The sequence below is a fragment of the Perissodus microlepis genome, chromosome 4 (assembly GCF_051167445.1).
Source record: "Perissodus microlepis isolate ML-2025 ecotype Zambia chromosome 4, ASM5116744v1, whole genome shotgun sequence".
In the NCBI taxonomy this organism is placed as follows: domain Eukaryota; kingdom Metazoa; phylum Chordata; class Actinopteri; order Cichliformes; family Cichlidae; genus Perissodus; species Perissodus microlepis.
The window spans coordinates 12,543,369-12,568,777 of NC_140464.1; the positions used below are offsets into that span (position 1 = coordinate 12,543,369).

General features: G+C 40.9%; 1 protein-coding gene across 5 annotated transcripts in view; it reads right to left on the reverse strand.

Annotated features, from left to right (window-relative positions):
• The window catches only part of LOC146388472 (protein sidekick-2-like), an 85,823-nt gene that overhangs the window by 8,716 nt on the left and 51,698 nt on the right, over window positions 1–25,409 (reverse strand). For all 5 annotated transcript variants that reach the window (XM_084925808.1, XM_084925805.1, XM_084925806.1 and 2 more), the window contains exons 5-37: window positions 22,692–22,825; window positions 19,002–19,113; window positions 18,385–18,575; window positions 18,047–18,130; window positions 17,712–17,906; window positions 17,132–17,248; window positions 16,690–16,857; window positions 16,076–16,178; window positions 14,898–15,074; window positions 14,476–14,612; window positions 13,616–13,763; window positions 12,293–12,433; window positions 10,938–11,119; window positions 7,639–7,754; window positions 7,272–7,467; window positions 7,071–7,169; window positions 6,756–6,947; window positions 6,487–6,608; window positions 6,253–6,362; window positions 5,827–5,977; window positions 4,321–4,558; window positions 4,119–4,234; window positions 3,807–3,996; window positions 3,522–3,620; window positions 2,814–3,008; window positions 2,513–2,714; window positions 2,317–2,420; window positions 1,994–2,064; window positions 1,736–1,871; window positions 1,546–1,602; window positions 1,017–1,118; window positions 782–897; window positions 510–696 (exon numbers count right to left, since the gene is read on the reverse strand). In XM_084925808.1, the coding sequence (XP_084781934.1) occupies window positions 510–696; window positions 782–897; window positions 1,017–1,118; window positions 1,546–1,602; window positions 1,736–1,871; window positions 1,994–2,064; window positions 2,317–2,420; window positions 2,513–2,714; window positions 2,814–3,008; window positions 3,522–3,620; window positions 3,807–3,996; window positions 4,119–4,234; window positions 4,321–4,558; window positions 5,827–5,977; window positions 6,253–6,362; window positions 6,487–6,608; window positions 6,756–6,947; window positions 7,071–7,169; window positions 7,272–7,467; window positions 7,639–7,754; window positions 10,938–11,119; window positions 12,293–12,433; window positions 13,616–13,763; window positions 14,476–14,612; window positions 14,898–15,074; window positions 16,076–16,178; window positions 16,690–16,857; window positions 17,132–17,248; window positions 17,712–17,906; window positions 18,047–18,130; window positions 18,385–18,575; window positions 19,002–19,113; window positions 22,692–22,825 (4,688 nt within the window). The remainder of the gene's footprint in view (window positions 1–509; window positions 697–781; window positions 898–1,016; window positions 1,119–1,545; window positions 1,603–1,735; window positions 1,872–1,993; window positions 2,065–2,316; window positions 2,421–2,512; window positions 2,715–2,813; window positions 3,009–3,521; window positions 3,621–3,806; window positions 3,997–4,118; window positions 4,235–4,320; window positions 4,559–5,826; window positions 5,978–6,252; window positions 6,363–6,486; window positions 6,609–6,755; window positions 6,948–7,070; window positions 7,170–7,271; window positions 7,468–7,638; window positions 7,755–10,937; window positions 11,120–12,292; window positions 12,434–13,615; window positions 13,764–14,475; window positions 14,613–14,897; window positions 15,075–16,075; window positions 16,179–16,689; window positions 16,858–17,131; window positions 17,249–17,711; window positions 17,907–18,046; window positions 18,131–18,384; window positions 18,576–19,001; window positions 19,114–22,691; window positions 22,826–25,409) is intronic.

Genomic DNA, 25,409 nt, shown 5'->3' on the forward strand with positions numbered 1-25,409 from the left:
TTGTAGCCAAAAAATACTAATCTACATGTGTCCCCCGCACTTTGTATTCTTTTCTCCCCTTCTGTCATTAGGCTGCTTCCCCCATGGCTTGTCCAGTAGGATGTGCCAAAAAGATCTCTAATACCTCATCTCACAGGACAAAACTAAACTGTTCAGTGAGAATGTTTCCTGCTGAATAGGAGGGAAAGCTTTTATGTTATTTGTCTTAAAGCTATAGAAACACAATGAGTCAATATTAAAACACTGCCTATTCTCTTTCAGCCACCCTTTGTACCGCTCTACTCTTCAAAAGCTTTGAAAAACCATGTATCCACCGAGCGATGTGGTTAAATAATGAGCAGTCTCGTTGTGCAGATGACAGGGGGAGGGGGGATTAACGAAAGATAAAGAGGAATAAGATATATAGATCCAAAGACTGCAAAAAGCAAGATGCTGCAAGATAAATCCCTCTGGTCTTTTGAAGGATCACTGTAATCTTTCTGTCCACGTCTGGATTTTGCGTGACTCACCTGCTTGCTGAGTGCGCCCTCTGGTGGGCAGGGAGCGGGGCCCATCCCCTGCAGCATTGAAGGCTGCCACACTGATCATGTAGGTGGTGTATCCTGTCAGATTTTTAAGCTTCACCCCAAGCTCTGGCAGGAACAGGGTACGCAGGCGCTCTGTCTCATTTTGGAGCTGAAACTCCCAAAAATAGATCTGGAAAGAAAATGAAAGAGTTTGGGATTCATAAGGTTTTCAATGAAAAAATATAAACATGGACATAAATACACATTATTGATACCTTGTAGCCCTGTATGTCTCCATTCTGGGCATCCAGAGGAGGTGGGTCCCACATAACATCCAGCTGTGTTGCTGTTGAGGACTGGACCACCACATTTTGCGGAGGGGCTGTTGGGACTAGATAAGGGCAGGATTTAAGTAATTGAGCTATTATGTGATATAACTGCTAAAAATTGAATAAAGATAAAGGGTAAGTAGTCTTCCAGACTTGCTGCACAGAGAGAAAAGAAACATACCCGCCTCTCCAACAAACACTTCCTGTGGTGCACTGCTAGGACCCTCCCCCACTGCATTATACACACTGAGACGAATCTCATAGCGTTTGTGTTTACTCAAATCTGCAAGCAGAGAACCCATAGCAGTATTTTAATAGAACAGTTAGGATGAAAGAGTAATAAGAAGTTACTCCGGTGAGAGACAGTCACAGTGATGCCCGTGGCAGAACAATGGAGTGTGAGAATTAAGAAGCATACTGATAAAAAGATGAGGTTGTTGTGGGGACGTGGAAGATTTGTCAGTGATTAAAAAGACGGAAAGCATGCTGAAATAATGACAGGGAAGCTTGGAGAGATTAAAGTCATTTGCACACAGTAAGAAACTGTGGTGGTCCCTTAGTGGCTACAGATGAGTGGGAGGATGGAAGGCACACTTGCTGTAAATTTGTATACAAATGGCATATTTTGTGCAAATAAACTTTCACAGATGACATGCAAACAGATGGAGGGTAATGGAAGAGAGGGGCATAAAGAGAGATATGCGACTTACTATCGAGTTCATACTGGGTGAGCGAGGATTCACTCAAGTTCCTGACGCTGTAGGGAGCTGGAGTTTAAATAGGAAAATAGGGAGGAATAAAAGCGGGTAGAAAAATGGCAAAGAGCGCATTTCTGTTTATATTTTTTGGATCGCCTGCAGCAAATAACAGGCAGAAGCTTTCAAAAAGTAGCTAACTCACCAGTAAGATCAGCCCAGTTGGTTGAGGGACTGTTGACTGTGCGGACAGTGAAGCTGCGTACTCTGTCATAGTGTAGCTCCCTGTACCTGACTCTGAACCCCAACAAGACTCCATTTATATGGTCCTCAGGAGGAGGCTAGGAGGAGAGGAAGTCTGCTTAATGTCCAACATTAATGATGGCCAATTAATATTAGTTTCTATTCTATTATCCTTTGCAAAATAAAAGAAAGAAAAAGCATTTTCAAGCTACCAACCTACCTGCCATCTGACCAGTACAGAGGTGGTGGTGTGGGGTGTAACAGACAATATTGTTGGTGCTTTGTCTGGAGCTAGAAAAGATAAAAAACCAACAACATTGTGTTACCAATTCAGCATAGCTGTGGAAAGCGATACGGCGTTCAAACAGTGTGGTGGAGAACAGCTCGAAAGTAAATACACATACTGTTGACGTAAAGTATTCACTGCAATAATTCAAAGTCAAAGCTTAAATGTAAAGGCATGCTTTCACAGTTAGAAACTCAATGGAAAAATCAATAGATAATGTCTCTGTGGTGCGTGCTAGCTTAGTCACAAATTCTTACCATCCTGTAGCGTAGTGATGGCTTCACTCTCCTCACAGTATTCACTGTCTCCAATGTCATTGGTGGCTTTAACACGGAACTGGTAAGAAGTAAATGGCTTTAACCTTGAGGGAGAGAAGAAGGCATGTATATGTCACACAGAGCTACTAACAATAATAAGGGTAATGCAGTTATTAAAGCAGACTTTTATGTTTACCTGTCCACTATATAGGAGTTTGTTTCATGACTGACTGATGCAGAGTGAACAGTCCAGTTGCTGTCTGGAAGCTCTCTGTACTGGACTGTATAGTAACGAACTGGGGACAAGCCATCGCTGCCTGGTTCCCATGACAACAGCACTCTGCGAGCCTGGACTTCCTCTTGAGGCACTGTGGGACGGCTCGTAGGCTGGGGTCGAGCTAAAGGGCACAGACAGACACACACGGTCCCTCTCAGCCTTAATATTTAGAGGTGGATCATTTAAATAATACATTTTAGCTGCAGCATTTTACACTAACCTCTCTTCTCTGTTGTGACCACCAGAGCCTCAGCAGCCTCCCCCCAACCCTTGCGTGTTTGAGCAGTGAGCCGGAATACATAAACCATCTCTGGTTTCAGTCCAGCTGCTGTGTACTGTCGTGCACTGGGGCTCAGCACATCTACAGTGGCAGCATTGCTATTTGAAGAGTTTCTTCTGAATGTGATCTGATAAGCTAAGAAGACAAACTCATATCAAAATAAAGTCATGCATAAAAAGGGATAAGCAAGAAGAACAAATTGGCTCCAGTGCAAAATCAAACCAGAGGAGATGGGGAAATTTGAAGGGAAATTCCACTCTTGGTCAAATTTTTTTTTAAATCATGGCTTAAGACTTAAGGCTCTTTCCCCCCCCTCATTTTTATGAAATTTAATTTGGGACACTCCAGAACTGAAGCTGAGCTGTAAGTTTTTATTTTTCTGTTTAATTTGTCTTTTTTATTTTAGCTGATTTTCATCTTCTCGTATATTTTACTCATTTTACATCCCATTAATTTGTGTCTTTTTATTGCCTTCTATGTCTTTTATACCTTTGCTTAATGTCTTTAATATATCATTCACTGCCCTTTATAACTCCTAGATATTGAAAGCTGTTATAAAAATAAAATTCCACTGCCTTGACCAGCCTTGACTTTCTCTCCCAATGCTATCAAAGTCTATAGCAGAAGTTCTGGTTATTGTAAACTCACCCAGTATAATTCCATTAGGCTGTGCAGGAGGTTGCCAGATAAGCCTAACAGAGGTGGTTCTGACTTCTGGGAACAAGATGCCAACTGGAGGGCCTGGTACTGTCACAGCAAATGAAAAATCATTAGGCAAGAATATCATACATAACAGAAATCCAGTGATTTAAGAAAAGCAAATGTATACATTTGAAAAAAGAACATTATTGATATTACATTTGTTTAGAGATGAAACATGAAGAGCTTCAGCTACAGCAGAAAGGTTAAAGTTGCTTGGAAAAGTTAATTTACCATCATCTAAAGTCCTCTCTAGAATGGACGGTGAGCTGCACCTTCCGTCTCCGATTCGTGTGAAGGCTAATACCTGGATCTCATAGAGCACATACTTGCCCAGACCAGTTAGCTGGACACTATGACTGGTGTTTCCCTCTACTGTCCAGAAATCTGGAGCTGTGTCTGAGTCTTTCTCCTTATAAACAACCTGAAAGATGCAGAATATTTTACATAATGACTTTAGGAGTATTAGCACTTAGAAGCACATTATTTATATGAATTTTACTCTGAAATCTGTTTCAATTTCAGACAAACAGTCAGAGCTGTTACCTTATAGCCCAAGATGAGTCCATTGCGGTCAGTCTCTTGGACCTCTCCCCACCGCACCAATATGCTGCTGGAGGTGGTGGCGAATGCTGAGACATTGGTGGGGCCGCTGGAGGGGACTGCAGCAGAAGATAAAGGAGGACATTTAAAAGACTTCAATGACATTTATGTGATTTATGTTGCCATAGGATATTTATTTTCTCACCAGACTCCCTTGTCCTGCAGTGGACTGGCTGACTCCATGGTCCAGAGCCAATACCGTTGATGGCCTGAACTCTGACCTCATACTCTGTCCATTCTTCCAAGTCCTCTATGGTGAACTCCCTTTCTAGGCGGTCCATTATGACGTGAGAAAGGACCCCCCCTTTAGTTCCGGCTTTGGCGTACTGGATGCGATACCCAACCAGATCTGGATTGCCATTGTACTCCCACTCTGGAAGAGGCTAAGATGATTTTTTTTGTTGCTGTTTTTATATTCACAGTTCAAGCAAGATCAATAGAAATTTCATCATAATTGACAGTAGGTACAAAGTGTTGCCAGAACAACAAGAATTCGTTTGAATTGCAGGGATTAGCTTAGATTTTAAAATGCGATAATGTTTTAAGAAAACTGCAGAACTTTAAATCAGGAACTACAGGTTCATATTTAGGCTACAAGTCTTGAAAAGCAGTTAAAATGTAGTTGCTTAGCAGGGCATGAATATAGCTGTTCGGATTTTTAAAAATATATTATTACTGAAATGCAATAATATTCTTCCAATCACTTTCACTTAACTTTGTCTGTCAGTACTAATAAGATTAACATAGATCAATTATTTGAGAATAGCATCTATCACCAGCACTTGCAAACATATGATGTTTGCAAGTGCTTAAGTGCACTGAACATAAGGAGCTGTAGTTTTTAAATTAGCGCGGTCCTGATTCATAGATGCTTCTATGCCACAGCCATGAAGTGAGCCACAAAATTTTTACGACAGTTTAACACTCAGCTTGTGAAAGGAGGTCACGATCAGTGAGCTATGTCATCAATTTGTAGAGCCTATTACCCAGCTGACACCTATTTGCTGGTATATCTACCTTTTTTAATCCTTTTAAGGAGCTGCAGGAATGCCACGAGTCTCTGTGTCTCGGTGCTTAGGTGACACCATGGTGACGCAAAGAGAACCTCGCTGACACAGAAATTAGCCATAACCAAGGACATAGTGCATGTGGCTTTCTGAACCATCGTAAATATCATCTCCTTTATTTATTCATCATATAAGAGAATCCAGAGAAGAGCAGCAAAACATAAAAAAGGTTTCTAAACTAAGGCTTTTGAAAACAGGTTTATTTATTTTAAACTGTCAAAGTAATCATTTTATTGCAAACTTTTTATTATGTGATTTTTTCCCCACGATTTTTATGGGACCTTAAAATGTAAATGGATGGATGAATTTTTATGTCCTTCACCAACATCAGATTTTTACAAAGCTTATCTTAATAATTTTAACAACCCAAGGGCATTTTCACAATTCTGTCTTATCCCAACCATACTTTCCAACATTTCCAGAAGAAAAAAAAGTAATTTAAAAATAGCCTTTACACGGTGCATGCAAAAACATGCTAAAATCTACATATCTAAAATTGAGTCCTGACCTAATAATATCTGATGAAACTCAATAAACTTCAGACTGACTGAATTGGGACCAATATGAAATGAAGGGTGGCTTACCACCCAGCGAAGCCACAGGCTGGTCTCACTAGCTGTGCGCAGGGTGACATTTGCTGGGGCGATGTCTGGAGGGGCCTGCAGGGTCTGGATCTTTCTGGACGGCTGACTTGGAGGACTTGTGCCCACGATGTTTACCTGATGCATTCGGAACCTGCAACAAAGGAAGCCAGATAACTGTGGATAACAGTGTGGATAAACTGGTGGTGATCATGATACAGAGGATTAGAACTGATCTGTTACAGGTCTGATGAAATGGGACTTTAATGATGTCCAAAAACAAAGTCGGTCAATGTAGCAAAAGGGAACAGGATCTTTTTATGAGCAGAGTTAAAGGCTAAAATAATTCCTAATCTAACATTAGACAGGAGAGACAGTTGATTTTCCGTGTGTGGAGGGTGCGCAGTGGTTTGATGCATGTGCACTCACCTGTAGTAAGTATAAGGGTTCAGGTCCAGAACCTCCAGTGATCTAGCATCAGGTTCATTAGCCAGCTGCTGAACCATTAGCCACTCTTCATTCTCTCCAATTATACCAATCTAAAATGCATAGGGAAAAGGAGTGATATCAGCAGCTGAACAAATGAAACAAAAATGACAGTTCAACCTAAGCATGAAAATAAAGATAAATACAATAATCTTAAAATGTCTAACTTAATCATACCTGAGCTTCAACCTGCCAACGGGAAATGGATGTTTTGCCATCATAACCAGGTTTGAACTGGAGAGTGACAGAGCGGGGGCCGATGTTGGAGATGGCTAAATTGGTTGGAGGGCCAGGCAGCTCTGTAGTGAAGAATTGAATGAACACTTGAATAGTAGTAATTGAATTGTTCATAGAATTTAGAGGTTGCTGAACAGAAATCCGCTCAGTAAAATTACTATTCTAGTGTCTACCGAGTATTAATCGTAACTACTCAGTAAAGGCCTGACCTGGGGGTACACCAGAGGAAATAGTGGAAGCAGAGAGCTGTCCTTGGCCCTTGGAGGTCATGGCTGCCACCTGGATGGTGTAAGTAGTGAGAGGAGTGAGCCCTGTAACCTTGTACTCCTGAGTCAGGTTGGGCAAATAATGGGTTACTCTGGTATTTGTCCTGTTGAACTCCTCCCAGGAGATGCGATAACCTGAAAGCGGTGGGGAATTACCAAACAGTTACGCAGTAATCGCAGTTTTATGTCTTGGTGACTTAAAACAGTGGACAACGCAAAGGGACATAATCATGTTATATAGTCATCTTTAATGGTTACCTGTGAGAATACCATTTTTCTCTTGTGGCTCCTTCCAACTAACTTTTAGAGAGGTGTCCAATATGTCAGTGAAACTAAGGTGTCCCACTGCACCAGGGGCTATAAAAACATAATAAAAACAAGTAGCGTATGAGTAGGACAACAGCCTGGCACATAATGATCTTTAAATACCAACATAACTTCCTGAACAGGGACACATACTATCCTCATGTGTGCGTAACCGCTGAGGCGGACTGCGGGGACCGTCTCCCGGGGTAGTGAAGCATAATACTGAAGTGTAGTATTCTGTGAACCTTTTAAGGCCTGCTATATAGCCAATGTGAACGCTGTCCTGAAAGTTGGGGCGCACTGTAACCACAGCGACTTCGTTGGGGCGACTTGGTTCCCAGGCCAAAAGCTGGAAATTGAATAACAGGAGATGTTATTGTGGACATTTTGGGTACCAAAGATTTTTTTAGGATTTATCAAGTGAGTTAAAAAAAATCTGACTGATAGTGCTTGTATACTGTAACAACAATGCCCTTCTTGACCACCAGAGTGCACCAGTTTACAGAAAGGAGCTGCTCACCTTATATCCCTGGTTGATTCCATTGATAAACTGCGGGCTCGGGGCAGTCCAGGTAAAGCGCACAGTAGTGGAGTTGACAGCCTCGGCTTGTACATTTCCTGGTGGCACAGTGGGCACTGATCCAGAGGAAGTAAAAAAAACATTAAGAGGTGCAGGCAGGGTGAAAGATTAAGGTAGAGGGAGAGAGGGGCAGACAGATAAGCAAAGGAAGAGAGAAAAATGGGAATAGTGATGAGACATGGAAGGAAAAGCCTACAAGAGGCGCTTTCAGACCAACCTCATTTAGAGCGTGAGAATCAGGCTCAGGGAATTTTTTATTTTTGCTCATTTGGGGAGGTAAGAACATGCCAATCACACCGGGTGTGAAAGCAGTTGCCTCAGGCAGCTTCCAGGTGAACCCTGCAGCAGTTTGTTTGAAGCGAGCATGCCACTCTGATGTAACACCGGAAAACAGTCAGGGAGTTGCACATTAATGAAGCTGACTGGCCGGTACTGGTCCTCCTGTCCTTGTGCATTTCTTAATTCTCTTGTATTGAAATTCAGAGCATAACCTGCTCTTCTGCTCTTCTGTCTTTAATTGCACGAATGATGGAAACATCCAATTAACGAGAGCTCAGCTAAACATGTTCACTGCTCGTGTTCACTAACAATGACACGGATGATGAAACCATTTTTACATTTTTTGCAAGTGAAGAGAAAAGGGAAATAAAATTGCGACATATGCTATACTTTCCAGGTTTCGTAGTTTTGCTAATTCGCCACAGCACGGTTGTGCTTCTCCAGAAATCGGGCACATTTGTTTAATTGCAGATGCAACTGATTCTGAGCTGGAATCGATCATTAACTCACTAATTGATCAGACATTACACAAAATGTGTGCACAAGTTTCCAAGGTTTTAAGATTAGTTGTGCCAGACAGATTCCGTCATTTCAAAATAAAAGTTTGTCGTTAGACAAAACAAAGCGTTCAAAGAGACAGCTTGTATTCATCTCAAAGACACATGTAGGGCTCATTACACAAATGAACAATATTTATACAAAGTGCTATGTATGGAAGAATGCAAAGAGGAAACTGAGGGAGAAATGAGAAAGCACTTGAAGAGCAGTGTTTCTTAAAATAAACAAAAGGCATGTGCTGCTGAAGCTGCACAATTATAATCATAACTAAGACAGACACAAGAGCTCTGTGTATTTATTTCCATACTATAGGAACAAACTAAGAGCCTGCTCTCACTCTCTTTTATGCTACCTGACATTTAGACTTGAAAAGAGTGTAACAGACTAGTAATGCAAAAACCCGAGCGCCTGTAAAATCCAAAGAAGTCAAAAATAACTTCTGAATTTTCCTTGGATAACTGTTTCTTAGCAGGAAATGGAACATATGATGAAATGTGAACCCTCCCAGTTTTCTTATGGATGCTCAAGGGAATATTTATTGAGTATGGTGCAGAGATCTCTGCTCATATAATGGATTTACCACGACAGGCATCCAGAGATATGTGTTAAGCCTGTCAGAGCTTTATATACAAGTTAAAGGAATTTAAAATCACATTGAACGTCAGCACAGTGCATCTGAATCAGAAGGCAATTGGTAAAGTATAGAAGGAACATTTCTAGACATACTGTCATCTACGGATTGACCTTGACTGGCAGCAATGATGACATCTTTAAATCTTAAAGTAAAAACTCAGATTAACCTTTCAACACGCTAACACAAAAGCTGGAATCTACAAAAAGTCAGCATGTTACTGTGTTACAACGTCACGTTGGAAAAAAATATGAAGCCAGATTTCCAAAAGCTAAACATCTAAAAGCTTGTTCCCTTTAGATCTGCTGCCACAAAGGCAAAAACAGATTTTGCTAATTTGACTTTTATCCTCTGAAGATTTTGAGCAGACAGGGAAACAAGAAGCCTAAGGTGTTGGAATCAGTAGGCGTGTCGAAATATGTAGCTGTATGACACCGGGGAAAGTTCACAATATGTGTTCTAATTACACTACTCAGCATGTACAATGAGAAAAGAAGCCAACCGAGACAGGTTCCCTCTGCAAAAATCAAAAGATATGTCACATATCTGACACTCATCATCACTCGATAGTTTATATGCAGAAACAATTAAATCTGTGCTGAGAAAAACAACCAAAGTCTTTGGGCTGTCAAAATAAAGGTTATACTTATGGAGACTGGGATGTCTGTAATCAGTTAACCTAATCTCACTAACTGCATGTCTTTGGATTGTAGGAGGAAGTTTAAGTCCCTGGAGACAACCTATGCAGACATGAGGAGAACAAGCAAACTACCCATAGAAACGTTGCCAATTCAAAACTACAACCCTCTTTGGACCTTGTTGTGAGGCAACAGTGCTAATCATAGCGCTGTTCCTGCTGCCACTACTGTATAACATATTATTATTATTATTATAAAAACCAACCAACCAACCAACCAACCAACCAACCAAACCAACCAACCAACCAACCAACCAACCAACCAACCAACCAACCAACCAACCAACAAACAAACAAACAAACAAACAAACAAACAAACAAACAAACAAACAAACAGACAGACAAATAAACAAACAGTCTAAAATAAAAAAATAAGGACAAATGCAAAAATCTGGTAACTATGAAACTTTTCTTTTAACTGTTGCAGTCAGAACAAAGTCTGAATAACAGCATGCATTTTAATGGGGCACTCAGTAAAAAAGATACACATTTTCAAAGAAAAAAATATATATTTAAAAGGTAGTAAGCATGTGTTATGCATAACCATACAGAGATATGTGATAAAAAATAAGCAAGGACAAAATTAATGAATCTAGATAAATCTCAAACCCCAAACTAAAAGTTAAGTAAAAGACTGGGCTGAAGTATCTGATGAAGCTTATTGGCTCATAGCTGTATACAGTGCTTATCGCAGCATTTATTAAGACTAAAAATAAGCAGCGTTGAAAGGAAAATAGCACCTACTTATGACTTGTCATGCCTTTTACAGACCTTTTTGCTGCTCTGTGCTGAATGATGATTTATGACTCAAGATAGGAAACAGAAATAAAAAATGTAGTGGCTGTACTCTTTAAAATGTGTACACATCACCATTTCAGTGGTAAATAAAAAAATGAAAACATGATTGCATGATTGATAACTCTTAATTTGACATTAAAGACAAATAAATGTGTCAAGTTTCACGTTTCAAGCTTAATTAAAAGGGAAACTTTGAAACCCACAGCGTGATGCCTGCAGACAATGATTAACTTGAGCCCTGCTTTTACTATAATATTGTCTGTTTGCTAATCTCACCTCCTTGCAGAGTCCACTCAGTGACTTTGTGGCTGTAGGTGCCCCGGCCTGCTCCATTGTACGCTGCCACCTCAATCTCGTAGTTGGTCCAGATGATGAGGTCCTCCAGGAGCAAACTTGTTTGGTCTGGGTTTGTGATGTTTTTCATCTGACAATCAACTGGAAGCCCAGACAGACAGTACCTGAGAGCAGAGTAATTGAAGGATAGAGAAAGACAGAAAGACAAGGACCGCACAGACCATTCAATTCAGTTCAGTTTTATTTATACAGCAACCAAATCACGCCTCAAGGCACTTTACATTGTAAAGACCTTACAATAATAGAGAGAAAACCCAAAAAATCAGACCACCCTGTGACCAAGCACTTGGTAACAGTGGAAATGAAAAAAAAAAAACCTTTTAAAAGGAAGAAACCTCTGGCAGAGCCATGCTCAGAGAGGGACAGCCATCTGCTGTGACTAGTTGGGGGTGAGGAAAAAAGGAGATTAATAACTAATAATTAAACACAAAGTGTTATATAAACAAATAGAAAGTGAAAAGAGGTGAGAAGAAGAAGAAATACTGAATCCATAATGGAAACCCCACAGTAGCCTAGGCTTATTGCAAGCATTCAGGCTCACCTGATCCAGTCCTAAGTCTAATCTTAAAAAAAGAGAGGATGTCTCCTATATCCAAACTGGGAGCTGGTTCCACAGAAGAGGGGCCTGAAACATGAAGGCTCTCTCCCATTTTACTTTTAAATATCCACAAGTGTATTAGGAAATATCAAGTAAACCAGCAGTCTGAGAGGGAAGTGGTTTTTCAAGGTGATATAGTACATGAGGTTTTTAGAATAAGATTAGGCCTGACTATTCAAGACTTTGTATGTGAAAAAAGGTTTTTAAATTAGATTCTGGATTTAGCAAGGACAACATGAAGACAAGCTAAAATGGCAGAAAAATGGTCTCTCTTTCTAGCCCTGTCAGTCCTCATGCTCCAGCATTCTGGATCAACTGAAGGCTTTCGGGGAGTAGACAGAACACAATAAACATATATTAGGATTTTACTGGCATTTTTTTGCCAATAGCGAGGGACTGAGAGCAGTAAGAGTACGAAAAAAAAAAAACATGCAGAGCAGTTATAAAATGGCTACAAAAAGAGAGGTGACAACAGATGGATGTAGAAGAAGGTATTTAATTTGCACCAATTATTCTACAGACACAGTGAGCAAGAATGAAGCAAAATGGAAAGGGAGAAAAGGGACTGACATAACAGTTATTATCGCATCTGAATGGCACAGGGCCAGACAGGCACCTATCCTTGGATAAAAGAAGAGAGAGAGAGAGAGAAACAGGCAGGTTGTCATGGTCTTTTTACCTGATGATGTAGCCCTGGAGTGGACCATTTTGATGACTCTCAGGGGGTGGCTGCCATTGGATCATGATGGACTGATTTGTGCGGCCACTTGCGATGACTGTCTGAGGGGGGGCGCTGGGAGGTTCTTCGGGGAGAGTTAGTCTGCAGCGAGGAGCAAGGAGAAAAGAAAGAAGCAAGGAGAGGTAAAAGCAGAGACAAAGTGAAGCCGTGCATTAATTATCCTGGGTTTCTGCATATTTCTATTCCATTTCATCATAGACATCACAACATAATAAAGACTGCTTTTTGTGTTTTTTTCAGAACACCATAAAGGAAAGTTGGGTTAAGTGTTGCTGTGTCTTTGTCCAAAACATATTCTCTATAATACTGTCCGCAGAGGGACAGCTTGCTGTGGCATGAAAAAAGATCAAAGAGGCCTTGGTAAAAAATGGAGCAGCACAATGGAGAGACAGGGCGAGTGAGCGAAAGATATAAAAGAACAAGAAAGAGAGATCCAGGCAGACTTTTCCCTTAAGTCAATTTAAGATGACATCTTGATTTCTTCCTAGTGCACCGGAGCACTGCTCTGGAGGAGATAAAGCAGAGTGTTTAGGATCAAAGAGGTGTGCCAGAGAGATGCCTCAGAAAAGCCCTGCACTCACTGACGCTCAGTCACCCTCCTGTGGTGCATTCTTGTCTGGGCAGATTCACACTGGAATTTGGCTCCGCAAAAGTGTGTGGTTTGAGGAGGGTCTTTCTGCAGTTAGAAAAAAAATCCAATGGGTTGTGTTGATGCGCGCAAGGTCAGACAGTAGTGTGCATAGGTGAATAGTGATGAGCTAAGAATGTGTGTGAGAGTGCGCGGAGGTGGGCCTGCATGTTTATGACAGCTTCTTCTTCCTAGTCAAGAAAATTCACTTGAGATTTGAGTCTGTGTTGAGCTCTGCCACTTTCAAGCCTCTCTGTATTTTACTCATGAAGTATGGCAAAGGAAGTTAATAGGAGGGAGCGAGACGAAGCTGGGTCAGCGCACCCATCAAGTCTTCACAAAGCGCAATTTCAGCTCATTCACAGTTTTATCTTGAAAAGGCCCATCCTGAAGCCGGCTCATCTCTCCCTCACTCCCAGAGGAATGAAGACCAAAAAGTGGACTTACAGGAAATAATCACAGGATTTTCTATTGAACTGCCAAGACGAGCGGGGAAGAACGGCTTGTTCCAGAACAGTAAAAGCCCTCCAAAGTGCAACGCTTGTCTCGCGGCCAGTGTACACATTAAAAAACACAGTCTACGAGCAATATTCTTAACATTCAGCAGATGCATAACAGCTAAGTGCAGCACCCACCGGTCAGTCTCTTTGCTGAACTGGCCTCTGCCCACGTCATTTACGGCACACAGGCGGAACTGGTATGAACGCGCCGGGATGAGGCCACCAACAGTAACCCCAGTAGACTCTGGCTCAATGTTGGCCAGCAGCACTGTCCAAGGCGCATCTGAGATAGAGAGGACACACATAAAGATAAAGCTGTGAGCAGTAGCTAGGGAATGATGAATGACCTTGTGAGGTCATTAAGACTCTTGAGAAAAAAAACCTCTCTCCACCACTTGCGAACTTAAATTTAAATTCATTGTTATTTCTGACTATCCCTGCACACCACTGTTTCATTTTTTCAGTAATAATAGTGCAGCTACTGATAAGAGACAAATAATTTATTTTGCATAAAGTCCCTCTAAATATCAAATTGCAATTCAATTATCCAAAACCCAGATCCCATCTGCATCCTCAGATTCATTTTCCTTATAATGAGTTGTCATCTACTCAGTTAGCCTGAGCTTCGATGAGAAATGGTTGAGCAATTTAGTCTCAGTGGGTGAAAACATTCCCACTTCTTTGATTTTATCAAGTGAAAGGAAGATAAGAGTATTGGACAGCAACACAATTTGATCTCCCTGTTCATTTGTAAGGAAACGCACAAGTGAGGCAATTGAGTTATACAGATTGAGGAATGTATGAGAGTGTGCAACTGCCAATTTTAGATACACAATTGAAATGTAATATAATAGGAGGGGTTGCAAATTAGTGTTCCCTTTGAGAACAAACTAGCAATATCACCTTCGAAATTACTAATAAAACTATTACATTTGTGAGTTTGCATTAGGTGTGCATGGTTAAAGGTGATAGAGGTGCTTGGTGGAAAAACTCACTGTTTTCTGAGACCTCCAGGATGTAGCGGATAAGGGGGCTGTTGCCATCGAAGGCCTGGGCCCACGTTAGGTTGATGGCCCTCTTCTCTGTGGTACTCAGAACTGCTACTGGGTTTTCTGGAGCATGAGGTAACTGCCTGTACGTGTAAATGTGGGTGAGAGGGAACAAGTGATAAGAGAAATAGAATCAGACAAGAAGGCAGAAAATAACAGAACTGAACAGTTAGAGTGAGAGTGAGGCATTGTAAATATTCGAGGGGTTTGATGGATTAGAGAGGAGAGCAGTGATAAACCACAACAGTGGAGGAAACATCCATCCATCATGTCCTGGTTGCATGTAAAAGAAAAAAAAAATACAGAGGAAAAAAAACAACTAAAAACAGCACGATAAGACTGGGGAGACATTGGGTAAATATGCAAACCTGACTCGGAGGTGGGCGCTGCGAGAGTCATTGCCACCCACCGAGGTCACCCTGCAGGTATATGTTCCAATGTCACCCGACCACGTTTGGGAGATGTGCAGGGTCCCGTCAGGATCCAGACGCAAACGCGGGGATGTGTTCACGTCAATCACAGTGCCGCTCTTCTCCCACACATGTCTGAAAGCACGTGCGTGAGAACATAACTATGTTACCCACGAAAAAACAGACACACACATACGCAAACTTTAACACTTTACAATTACAGCAAATTTGTTTGCCCTTTATAAGTTCATACGCCAAACACAGAAGGTGCTAGCAACAACGAAAAGCGCTACAAAGCTGGCAGCAAAGTGTTTGGATCAGAAAAATCTCTCTCTGTGTCACTCGTGCAGTGCGCAACTTATCATCCGCGGATTTCGCTCGTCGTTGTTTAACCCACCCACACATATGGACACCCCCCATTACATGCGCACATGCATGCAGACATGCAAATATTAGGAGCTCCCGTGATTAATAGCGACTATTCGGGCTCTGCAGCTAATCTCCTCTGTGTTGCGTTTAATTAAAGGCGCTGTCTGAAGTTATTACTCTGTTTACATATTCATCTGTTTACCCTGCAATCTGATCAATGTCGTAGGCCCACAGGTGACAGGCTCTCTAATCACTGGGCTCCATAGACATCATTTCACTCCCTCTGAGACAGATGCCTGTACACACACTCTGTCATGCTCAAGACTGTCTAAAGAATGAGGGAAGGCAATGGACTAATTCCTAAATCTGACTCCAAGCATTTCGAATGCTTCCCATAGGAAGTCTTCTAAGGGTGGATAAACACTATGAGATCTCTTGCAGATTTCATAAACTAATTAAGTACAACACTGATGCCCAAGCTTGTTCGCAAGGCTGGGAGTGATTAAAAAATATGGGATGGCCTTGGCTCAGGTAGTAGAACAGGTTGTCTACAGTTCCCATTGTTGACATGATCTCTGTCAACTCCATATGCCAAAGTGTCCTTGGGCAAGAAACTAAAATCCAAGGTGATCCTAATGGCACGTTACTGGTAAGTGAACGTATACTGCTCTTTTTGAAAGGTGCTATTTAATTGCACAACATTTACTTACATAAAAAGAATGAGGAGTAAGACCGACAAGGAAAGAGAGCATATTCCAAAAAATTACCTTACAGTGACACTGGGATCATGGGTTACACCACAGGTCATAACAGCCTTAGTCCCTTTGATGACACTCTGGTCTTGTGGCGGTTTAGTGATGCGGGTACGTGCTGTGAAAATGCCCAAAGGCTGTTATTCAGAGACTGTTTGATCAGTGAACTGAACAGAGATTACAGGAATTGGTCTCATCTTTCACTCAATATCTCTCTGAAATAGCATAAATTATATTCTATTTTCAGTGGGCAAAGTATTTTGCAAGGTTACAGAGACTGGTAATGTGAATTTAGTCACAAAAATGAGTTCATGTGCAAGTCCAAATATCTTGACAATGACCTCTAGGAGAAAAAAAAGCATGTACTTCTTCTACAATTTAACATGTCATGTATTTAATAATAACAATACCAAAAAAGACATTTTCTCCTTTTATTTTTTCTCATATTCCAAAGGTCTAGACTAGGCCTCATCATTTTCAGCAAGTTATACAAGTGTTGAACAATGTAAAAAATAAAGAGAGAGATTAAAATAGAATAGCTTAAATAGCTTAGATCACACAGTCTTATGGTGTGCTCCAAAAACTTCTATTCTGTTCTACAGAGGGTGTCCAGTTGCTGTTACGCTTACCCCAGACCAACAGGTCAGCTGAAGCCTCGTCAATGCCCCTCGAGTTACTGGCCATGCAGGTGTATGTTCCAGCGTCAGACAGGTGGGAGGGACTGATTAGTAAGCTGCCCGATTCCAGCAGGGTGAACCTGGGCAGCTGGACCGATCCACTGGCCAAGACACGTTCACCTGCAGGGAAGGGTGGAAGTGATCGATGATATGGGAGAAAGGACGGGGAACAAAAAAAGGGGGGGGTGTGTGGGGAAAGAACAAGAGAGATTAAAGTATTGGAGAAATGTCAGGGAAAACAAACAGAAGGGAAAGCAGCACAGCAACAGTAAAGAAATACAGCTTGTTTGGAGAAAATATATATTCTGGATCTTTTTTATAGCTCTTGTCTAACTGACGAGTCAAAATGCAGCATAATAATCTCCCCAATACCTCATGCTGTTAGCCCACGCACCTTTCTGCCAGGTGATGGCTGGCCGCGGGGCTCCCGAGGTTTCACAGTGTAGGATGACTGACATGCTGTCAATCACTGCACTGTCAGAGGGGCCAGCGGTTATGTTAGGAGCAATACCTGGATGGGGAGGGGTCAGGCACATGAGACACACGCACAGACACAGAGAAAAACGCATAGGTTCAAACAAAATCAGGTAAGACAGAGGTGATAATGAGAGACATAAACAGCTTTCTCCCTAATAAAGCAGGCAGCAGCTGAGAGCTTAATGGACTTGACAAAAGGGGCAGCTGTCAGGTCTCATTCTCAGAGACAGCTCTGAGAATCTGACAAGGCGCCTCTGTCTCTCTGCTTCTCCTGCTCATTCTCTCATTCAAAAATAGGCAATAATTGCCCGAGCATCCAAGGCTGACAAATCTGTCACTGCAAAGAGATATATAGATAGATGGGTGTAGAAAGGGAAGACAGAGAGTGGGACAAGAGAGGATTAGGAAAGAGAAGAGAGGAAGGACAGAGCTGAAAGACAAACAGAATGAATCGTGTGTGTGGATAACTTTGAAAAAAATTTTCAAGGGGGACATACTAGTAACGGCAAGGTAGGTGTTTGTCTGGATCTCTCCTGCTAGATTGCGAGCAAAGCACTGAAACATCCCTGTGTCATCTGGCAGGAGACCGTTGATCTGTAGACTGCCTCCTACCAACACCCTGTACCTGGGGATCTTCACCGGGCTGATGGGCACTGCATCTTTATACCACACTATCTCTGGCTGTGGTGTGCCTGCAGAGGGAGGAAAGGATTTACTTATTTTTTGTCTCTGGTCACTGTGACCCTGTAGTCCATTTTCTTTTCCTTTTTACTGCTCTTTTTTTAGTCTTTCACACATGCAGGAGCATAGTGGAAAAAAAAACACCACAAACCTCGAGCCTGACAGGGGATATCCACTACCTTCTCCATTTCTGCGCTGATGTGACTCGGCGGCTCTTTTACAAACAGAGGATATTCTGTTCCGAAGAAGAAAAGTGATTGCTCGCTAATAGCCTTTAAAAACAGCTACAAAAATAATGCGTGCTTTTTATCATCACCATCATCTGGCAATAGCGCATTTGCACGACTTTATATAACAGCATTAGCGTTAATACTGAAATATAAACTTTGAATGGAGACTCTGAAAGTATCTCAGCTTGAAGATTAGAGCTGATCATTTAGGCTAAGCTGCTTTCTGTAGGGTCAAAATGTATGTTGTAATGTTGTTTACCAAGAACATGCAGGTAGGCCCCGGCCGTGACGGAGGGGACACTGCTGCTCCGAAGTGACGCTTCACACTCATAGTAGCCACTATCGCTAACTGCAGGCAAGCTGATGACCAATCTACGGCCAAAATCGCGAATCCCTGTATTGACAACTGCCCCGTCTTTTCTCCAAGTGATACTCATTTTGACAAGAGGCCTGAAAAAGAAAAAGATGAAAAAGAGAAAAAGAGAGCAAGAGACCGAGAGCGTGGTTTTTAATATAGATTTATATTCTGTTTCAAGGTTACAGAGCACTGGGGGAGCAATGGGATACATCTGTCATTCTGATTAAGTCTTTGAATTTGAGATAATAGTCAGAATTCAGAACCGGGATTGTGCAAGATTGGAAGAACAGAGTGAAGCCCTGAATCAAAGGGAAGAATGGAGGAGAGGTACAAAATGAGAGATGTGCAAAACACTTTTTATTATGTTCAAACAAAAGATTCCAAGATTCATTTAAATCACAAAATATCAGATGCGGGGGTGGGAGAAGGTGGTGGTGTTTTGATAATGTGTGAATGCCTGACTGTGTGTATTTGCAGTCTCCTCCTCAGGATCTGCATGTCTCTTTGTGAACATTTACCTTGCATTGGCAACACACTCCATGATAGCTTCGTTTCTCCCGACTGTTACACTGGTGTTCTTTGGGGGGATGATGATGGAGGGGGCAATGGGGTCTGCGGGTCCTCCCACATCTATCACACACACAGAAACGCACAAAAGTGAAAGAAATCTTTAAATTGCACGCCAGTCTCAGATTAAGCCTGTGCCTCTGCCTGATATAGCCAACTGAGCATGACTAGATCCTTACACAGAGACTGACAATTTGTCACCATCACAACCAAGTAGCCAGCATGCTATCAACCAACTATTAACGCCCCTGTCTTTACTTTAGATCCTCTTTCTAGTGCACACGGCATTTACTGAGCATGGTGTTAGCCCAGGTGTTAAGAAGCCATTATGTAACATAATTGAGACAAACAGAAAAGGCGATTAAATGCGGCACCATCACTCACGGGTTTCACAGAGCCTCCAGCCAACCATCGATTCACTGCCCTCAATCAGTGATCTCTCTCTGAATCTGATCTCATTTTCCCCCCACCTCCCCGGAGTACGGGTATGGGCCTGTGAACTTGTATATGTCTGAGTGATTGGACATTTACAGTGTGTTGTGTGCGTGCATCGCTTTGAAGTTTGTTTCGGGATGTCCGTGTGAGACCATCTCAGGTTAATAAGGGCTCTAATTAAGTTTTTATTATTGTTGTTGTTATTTTGCAGCATCTGATTATAAATCTCAACCTTTTCTTGCTCAGTCCTGTAGAATCTCTACAGTACTGTAGCAATGCTTCCTCTACAAACACTGACTAAAAATAGACCTGTGAGTTATTACCACTTTGACTCTACTCGCCATGTGATTACTGCATAGTTTCCTGATCATCAGTCAAATAAATACCTAAAAAGAAATATATATTAAACAAATTAAAATGCAGTATCCAAGTTTCTTCAAATTCTTTCCAGAACATAACATGCAAGGAAACAACAAACAACACAAAATTAACATGCTGCTGACATTTTTTCAGAACGAATTAAACATTTAAAAAATAAAAAATTTAATTTAACGCTAAAGAATTCCCAAATATCCAAAGATTTTCTTCATGGCAGCACAGAGATTTAAACACACACACACACACACACACACACACACACACACACACACACACACACACACACACAAAAAAAAGAAAGCAAAAATCATTTGTAGGACATTTGACAGATGGAAATAAACAGATAGAAATGTTTTGCAGTCATCATCTCGGAAATTTGATGAGAGATAGAGATGAGCAGTTAAATGTTTTGCTCATTTGAACCTTATTCAAAATTACTTTTATATTTCTAGGCAACAAATTACCTATTGATTAACTGGTAAATACATAGAATTGGTGGTACTGCAGCAGTCTGAAGGCTTGGTATTATGAATTAAATCTTTTCATCAACGTATCAAGTATCATTTTGAGTACATTGTTGACATTATTAATAATCAGCATAATGAAGACCAATCAATCCATCTATAATAGCTGCCTTTTAGTCCCTAGAAAGCTAAAAAAAAAAAAAAACACACAAAAAGAAATAAACATGCTACAATGATTTGCCTTTGTCCAAGAGCTTAGTGAGGAAAGGAGTTACTTGGTTCTGCAGTTACTGGCTATACTTCTGTGAGATTACAGAATTTGGCAGATCCGTGTAAATTTTGCGACTAATTAACAAGCAAGACTTTGTCTAAAGTCTGATTGGCATAGGTTTCAGTCGACAAGTAAGTGTGAAAGTGAAAAATGAGAAGAAAGAAACTGATGGAAAAGAGTCACTCAAACAACATAAATATTAATCTTCTACAAAGAAGATTTAAAGCTGAAAATCGCCAAGATCACATATAATTTATGAATGATTTATTAATTAGAACTCTTGACAGAGTCATGCTGAAGCTGCTGAAAATGTGATGATTGGCATGTTGTGTGAAGTACTCGCCTTTACAGAGAGTGGCTGTTAACGCTTTAATTTCGATTTGAGTTTTACTAAATGTTTTACAAATCTGTGTAAACACGGAAATTGAACAGTTTTGTTTAATCAAGTGAAATGCCCCACATATTTGGCTGGAAATGTAGCCTGTGTTTGCCAACAACACAGCAAAAAGTGGGATTCCATTTGACTTATCAAAGAACTCATTTAATTTTCCAATAGACACGACTGGTTCCTCGGCACACGGTAATTAATGCATTGCAGTTCATGAACTCCCAGTGTTGAGGATACCTCAAGTGTGTAATGCAAAAATTGATGCGGTGACTTGCATAGCAAATTCTCACTACTAAGGGTGCCACCCTGTTTACATCTGTCTGTATCTAAAAACAACTGTAAATCCAAGTCAACTACAGAGCAATTCACAATCTAAGGAATATTAAAAAAGGATGCCTGAATGTCTGCGTGCATGGAGCTTTATCCGACTCCAGTTCGCGTTTCACTATTACACCCAGCTCTGTCTCATTTGTATGCTCCCTTAGGAAGATGGTGCTCCCTCTACTGCATATTGTTTAGTCTTTTATCCAGAGAATTGCTACAACGAACAAATGCAGTTGTAAAATTAAATAAACTTATTGGCTTTCAGATGCAAACTACAACGGTGTTATCTGCAAGGTCAGACTGGGTGATATCCAGTGATATCTGATCCCCGGGGATTGCTGTACCGTGCGTGTTGAGCACTGAATTACAAATGCTGCATTAAAGATATGATGAGCAGATGCTGGCGCGAGAAGGAAGCTGCCATTAAAAGTGCGCAGAACAAACAGTTTTTAATTTTCAATATTACAGTTAACATCCCACTGCAAACCCTATGGTGACTTTTATCATGTGGATACTATCATGTGGAATTCTGTCCAGATAGCTAGTAAAACACACTTAGTGACTCCTTTAATTGGGTCGTCGAGGTAGGCGAAGAAAGACTGATTTTGTTGAGATGAAAGTAAATAAGAGGCGGGAGCATTTGTGTGACTTTGTTTAGATAAGAAACGGTGACAGTAGGTGGGAGGATGAGGAAGCAGCAGGTTCAGTTAAACTACATAATCATTTGACTTAAAACCATGCTTCTGCCGCCAATGCCGAACTTTATTTGAAATTGTGCACATGTGGGTTTTATAATTGAGGCCGACCTTCTGCTTTGATTTGTGTGTTGATGTAGGCGTGTGTATGCTTAATCATTCCCTGTGTGCTCAGTGTCATTTTCCTGAATTCATTTTTGTTTTTTTTGTTAGGAGGATTTCAACCAAAGTTGTACTTCATGGGGCCTTTCTGCCTTTTCACAGAGGTCCTGCTGGAGTTCCACCTAAAACATTGTAATTCGCCATTGAAGCCAGAGGTTGGAGGAGGCCTTGGAGAATAAGAGGACATCTATTATGCTGCAGGTAATGAGTATGATAAGCATGTATTTTTTAGAAAGAGAAATCGGGAAATAAAGAAAGCACCTGTCAGTAGAGGGCGCTATCTCTGTTTCTACTGTTTTTGGCTGAGCAACCTGTTGTGTTGCCACTGTGTTAAATAAAATGTGTATCTAAGTGATGCGCCAAGAGAAAATACACAATTTAAAAAAAAAACACAACCCAAAACTACATTTTCATCTGCAACAACATGTTGACACAAACAACCTGCTGTGTCTTTACTCTGTGGGCGAAGAAGTCTGTTTCCTGTGTATGCATGTACACATGTATACGCACGTGTGAGTACTTACTCTCCACTGTGAGAGTGATGGGCTGACTGGTTTTGTTCTCCCCGTTTTTATCATTAACTGCCTGGGCATAATAACGTCCTGCGTCAGGGGCCACGGTGGACAGGATGACGAGCGTGTTGTCCAGGGCGATGGCACTGAGTATCCATGCAAATAAAAACACGCATTAGTTTTAATATTTAATAGTTTTAAGGACAGTGCATTAGTGAATAATAATTCCTGCAACAATCACCCTAGTCTCAGAAAGCTACACACTGTATTTAGGTAGTGTGCAGCTGAACCAAATTAAGGCCACCAATTTGGCTTCCAATTAAAAGGTGCAAAGAGTGGTAAATAAGACTAGAAATTTCCAGTCCATTTCATTTCAGCCAACTGCTGTACATTGCAAAATTCATCCTCAAACAAACTCAAAACCGTACATTCGCACACATAAACACATTAACAAGCACACAGAAACACTCAAATCATTAAACCAGTGAGTAGTTGTTTCACACAGTCAATAAATCTGAAGGGTAAACTGACACACATACGCATACATATCACATAAATTACCACTGAAAAGACGCAGAGAGAGACAATTTTATGAGCACTTCTCTCTACAATATACACAGTGTGTTTAGGAAATAACTCAGAACATGTCTTGCTTTTTATTATCTGCTTAATATATAAAGTACTTCATTAAAGGGTTCACTGTAATTTTCATTGTTATAGATCCCCGAGGGTTTCTACAGAAACACACTTGCGGCCAGTCTGAGTTTTGTCCATGGAAGCAGTTGCTTGGCTCGCTATTGACGCTGTTGGCTATTTCTCTTAATAGTTTAAGACAGCTTGGTGCAACTAATGAACTTTGATTTCAGCATATTTGAGGTATACAAGAGATATCAGGATTCATCTTTATGCAGTTCTTCCTGGTTGATAGAGATTTCAAAAGAAAGTTAAAAAGCGGTGAAGTAGTATGTAAGGTTTAGGCTCTCACGACCGATACCGATGTTGATATTTGGTTAAAAAGCTGTTGATTCAGACATATTTCCTTAACATTTGCTGGTTGTGACATCTATGCTTAGTAAGGAGTCAAATAACTACACACAGTAATTATTCATTCGTCATTATTGAGATGATATGATAATGCAGTTTAAAAAATAACGAGTTTTTATTGTTTCAAGTGGATTACTCATTTATAGATGTCCCATTTTGGCTGGTTGTTGTATTTGTGGCGTTCCCTATTTTTTGAATGAGGGAAGCGAGCGTAAGTGGGAGAATACCTTCTGATTGACAAACTATGCAACATCATCAGTCATGGTTGAAGGGTGTTTCTCTTCTTTACTTTTTAAATTTGTATATTTCTTGGACTGAAATATAGGCAATTATCAAATATTGGCTCTATTTCACAATAAATATAACAACCGCTCGACTAGTTATTTATGCACTTAAAATGGATTTTTCTCACGGTAATTGCATTTGTAGTATTTATGACAATTTTCAGAAAATACACACACATATAAAAACCATGAATGTGTAAAAGGTGCAGTTTTCAAGTCCAATCTTTTCTGTCACTGCTGTGGCCCAGCACCCTCTTGAATGACTAAATGTAGGTTAGGCTGATGGTTTGGTGAAAATGAGAGCTGACGCCAAGCATGGGGCCAGATTAGGCTCATTGTATCTGCCAGCATCCACCTGATCGGTGCAGGATAAACAGACAGACTCCTGGACAATTAGGAGCTGAGGCTCTTACAGACTCAACAGACACTTAAAGAAACGCACATTGATACACAGACACACACCTGTGAATATCAATGTGGCCTGACACAAAGCGAGCAAACAAGCGGTAAATGTAGAGTATCCTGTCAGTGACTCACATTGTCACGGTGCAAAGTTTCACTGCTTTGCTTCTAATAAGATTCACCTCTAAACAACACGATAACTAGCTCTGGGATTGGTTGGACATTCATGGAAAGGACTGAGATTTTTCTTACAATATTCCTCAGTGCTTCTACTGCAACTTTTACAGCTGGACTCAGAAAGTACTTTCACCAAATCTATGCTTTAGCCAACAACATGCAGCCCAGGGTAAATGTCTTCATGTCAGCTATGACATGATGGTGATCATAGATAAGGAGGTGCTTTCTGTGACATTATAGACAGCCTACATCTCTTTTCTGGATAACAGATATTAATTTCACAGTATTTATTAAGGAATATTGGATATTTCCACATAATTCAAAAAACAGAAACAGATAAATAAAGAAAAATTCACTACACAGACCTGCACTTGGAAATGTGTTTCAAATTGGAACTGTCCCTGTGTGAAATGTGTCCTCTGAACCTAATAACTGGTTGTGACAGCAAGAACTGCAGTCAAGCATTTGTGATAACTGGCAATAAATCTTTGAGATTGCTGAGGAGGATTTTTGTCCTACTCTTCCTTGCAGAATTGTTTTAAATCCACAACAGTGGATGGTTTTCAAGCATGAACAGCCTGTTTAAGGTCATGCCAAAGCATCGAAATTTGACTGAAGTCTGGACTTTGATTGACATTTATTTTGTTTTTTGTAGCCATTCATAGGTGGGCCTCTTGTCCTGCTGCATTACCCAAGTGCGCTAGAGCTTAAGACGTTCTCCTTCAAGATTTTCTGGTAAAGAGCAGAATGCATAATTTCATCAATTAGGGAAAGGCCTTAAAGTCCAGGTCTTAAAGCTGCAAAGCAGCCTCAGACCACCACG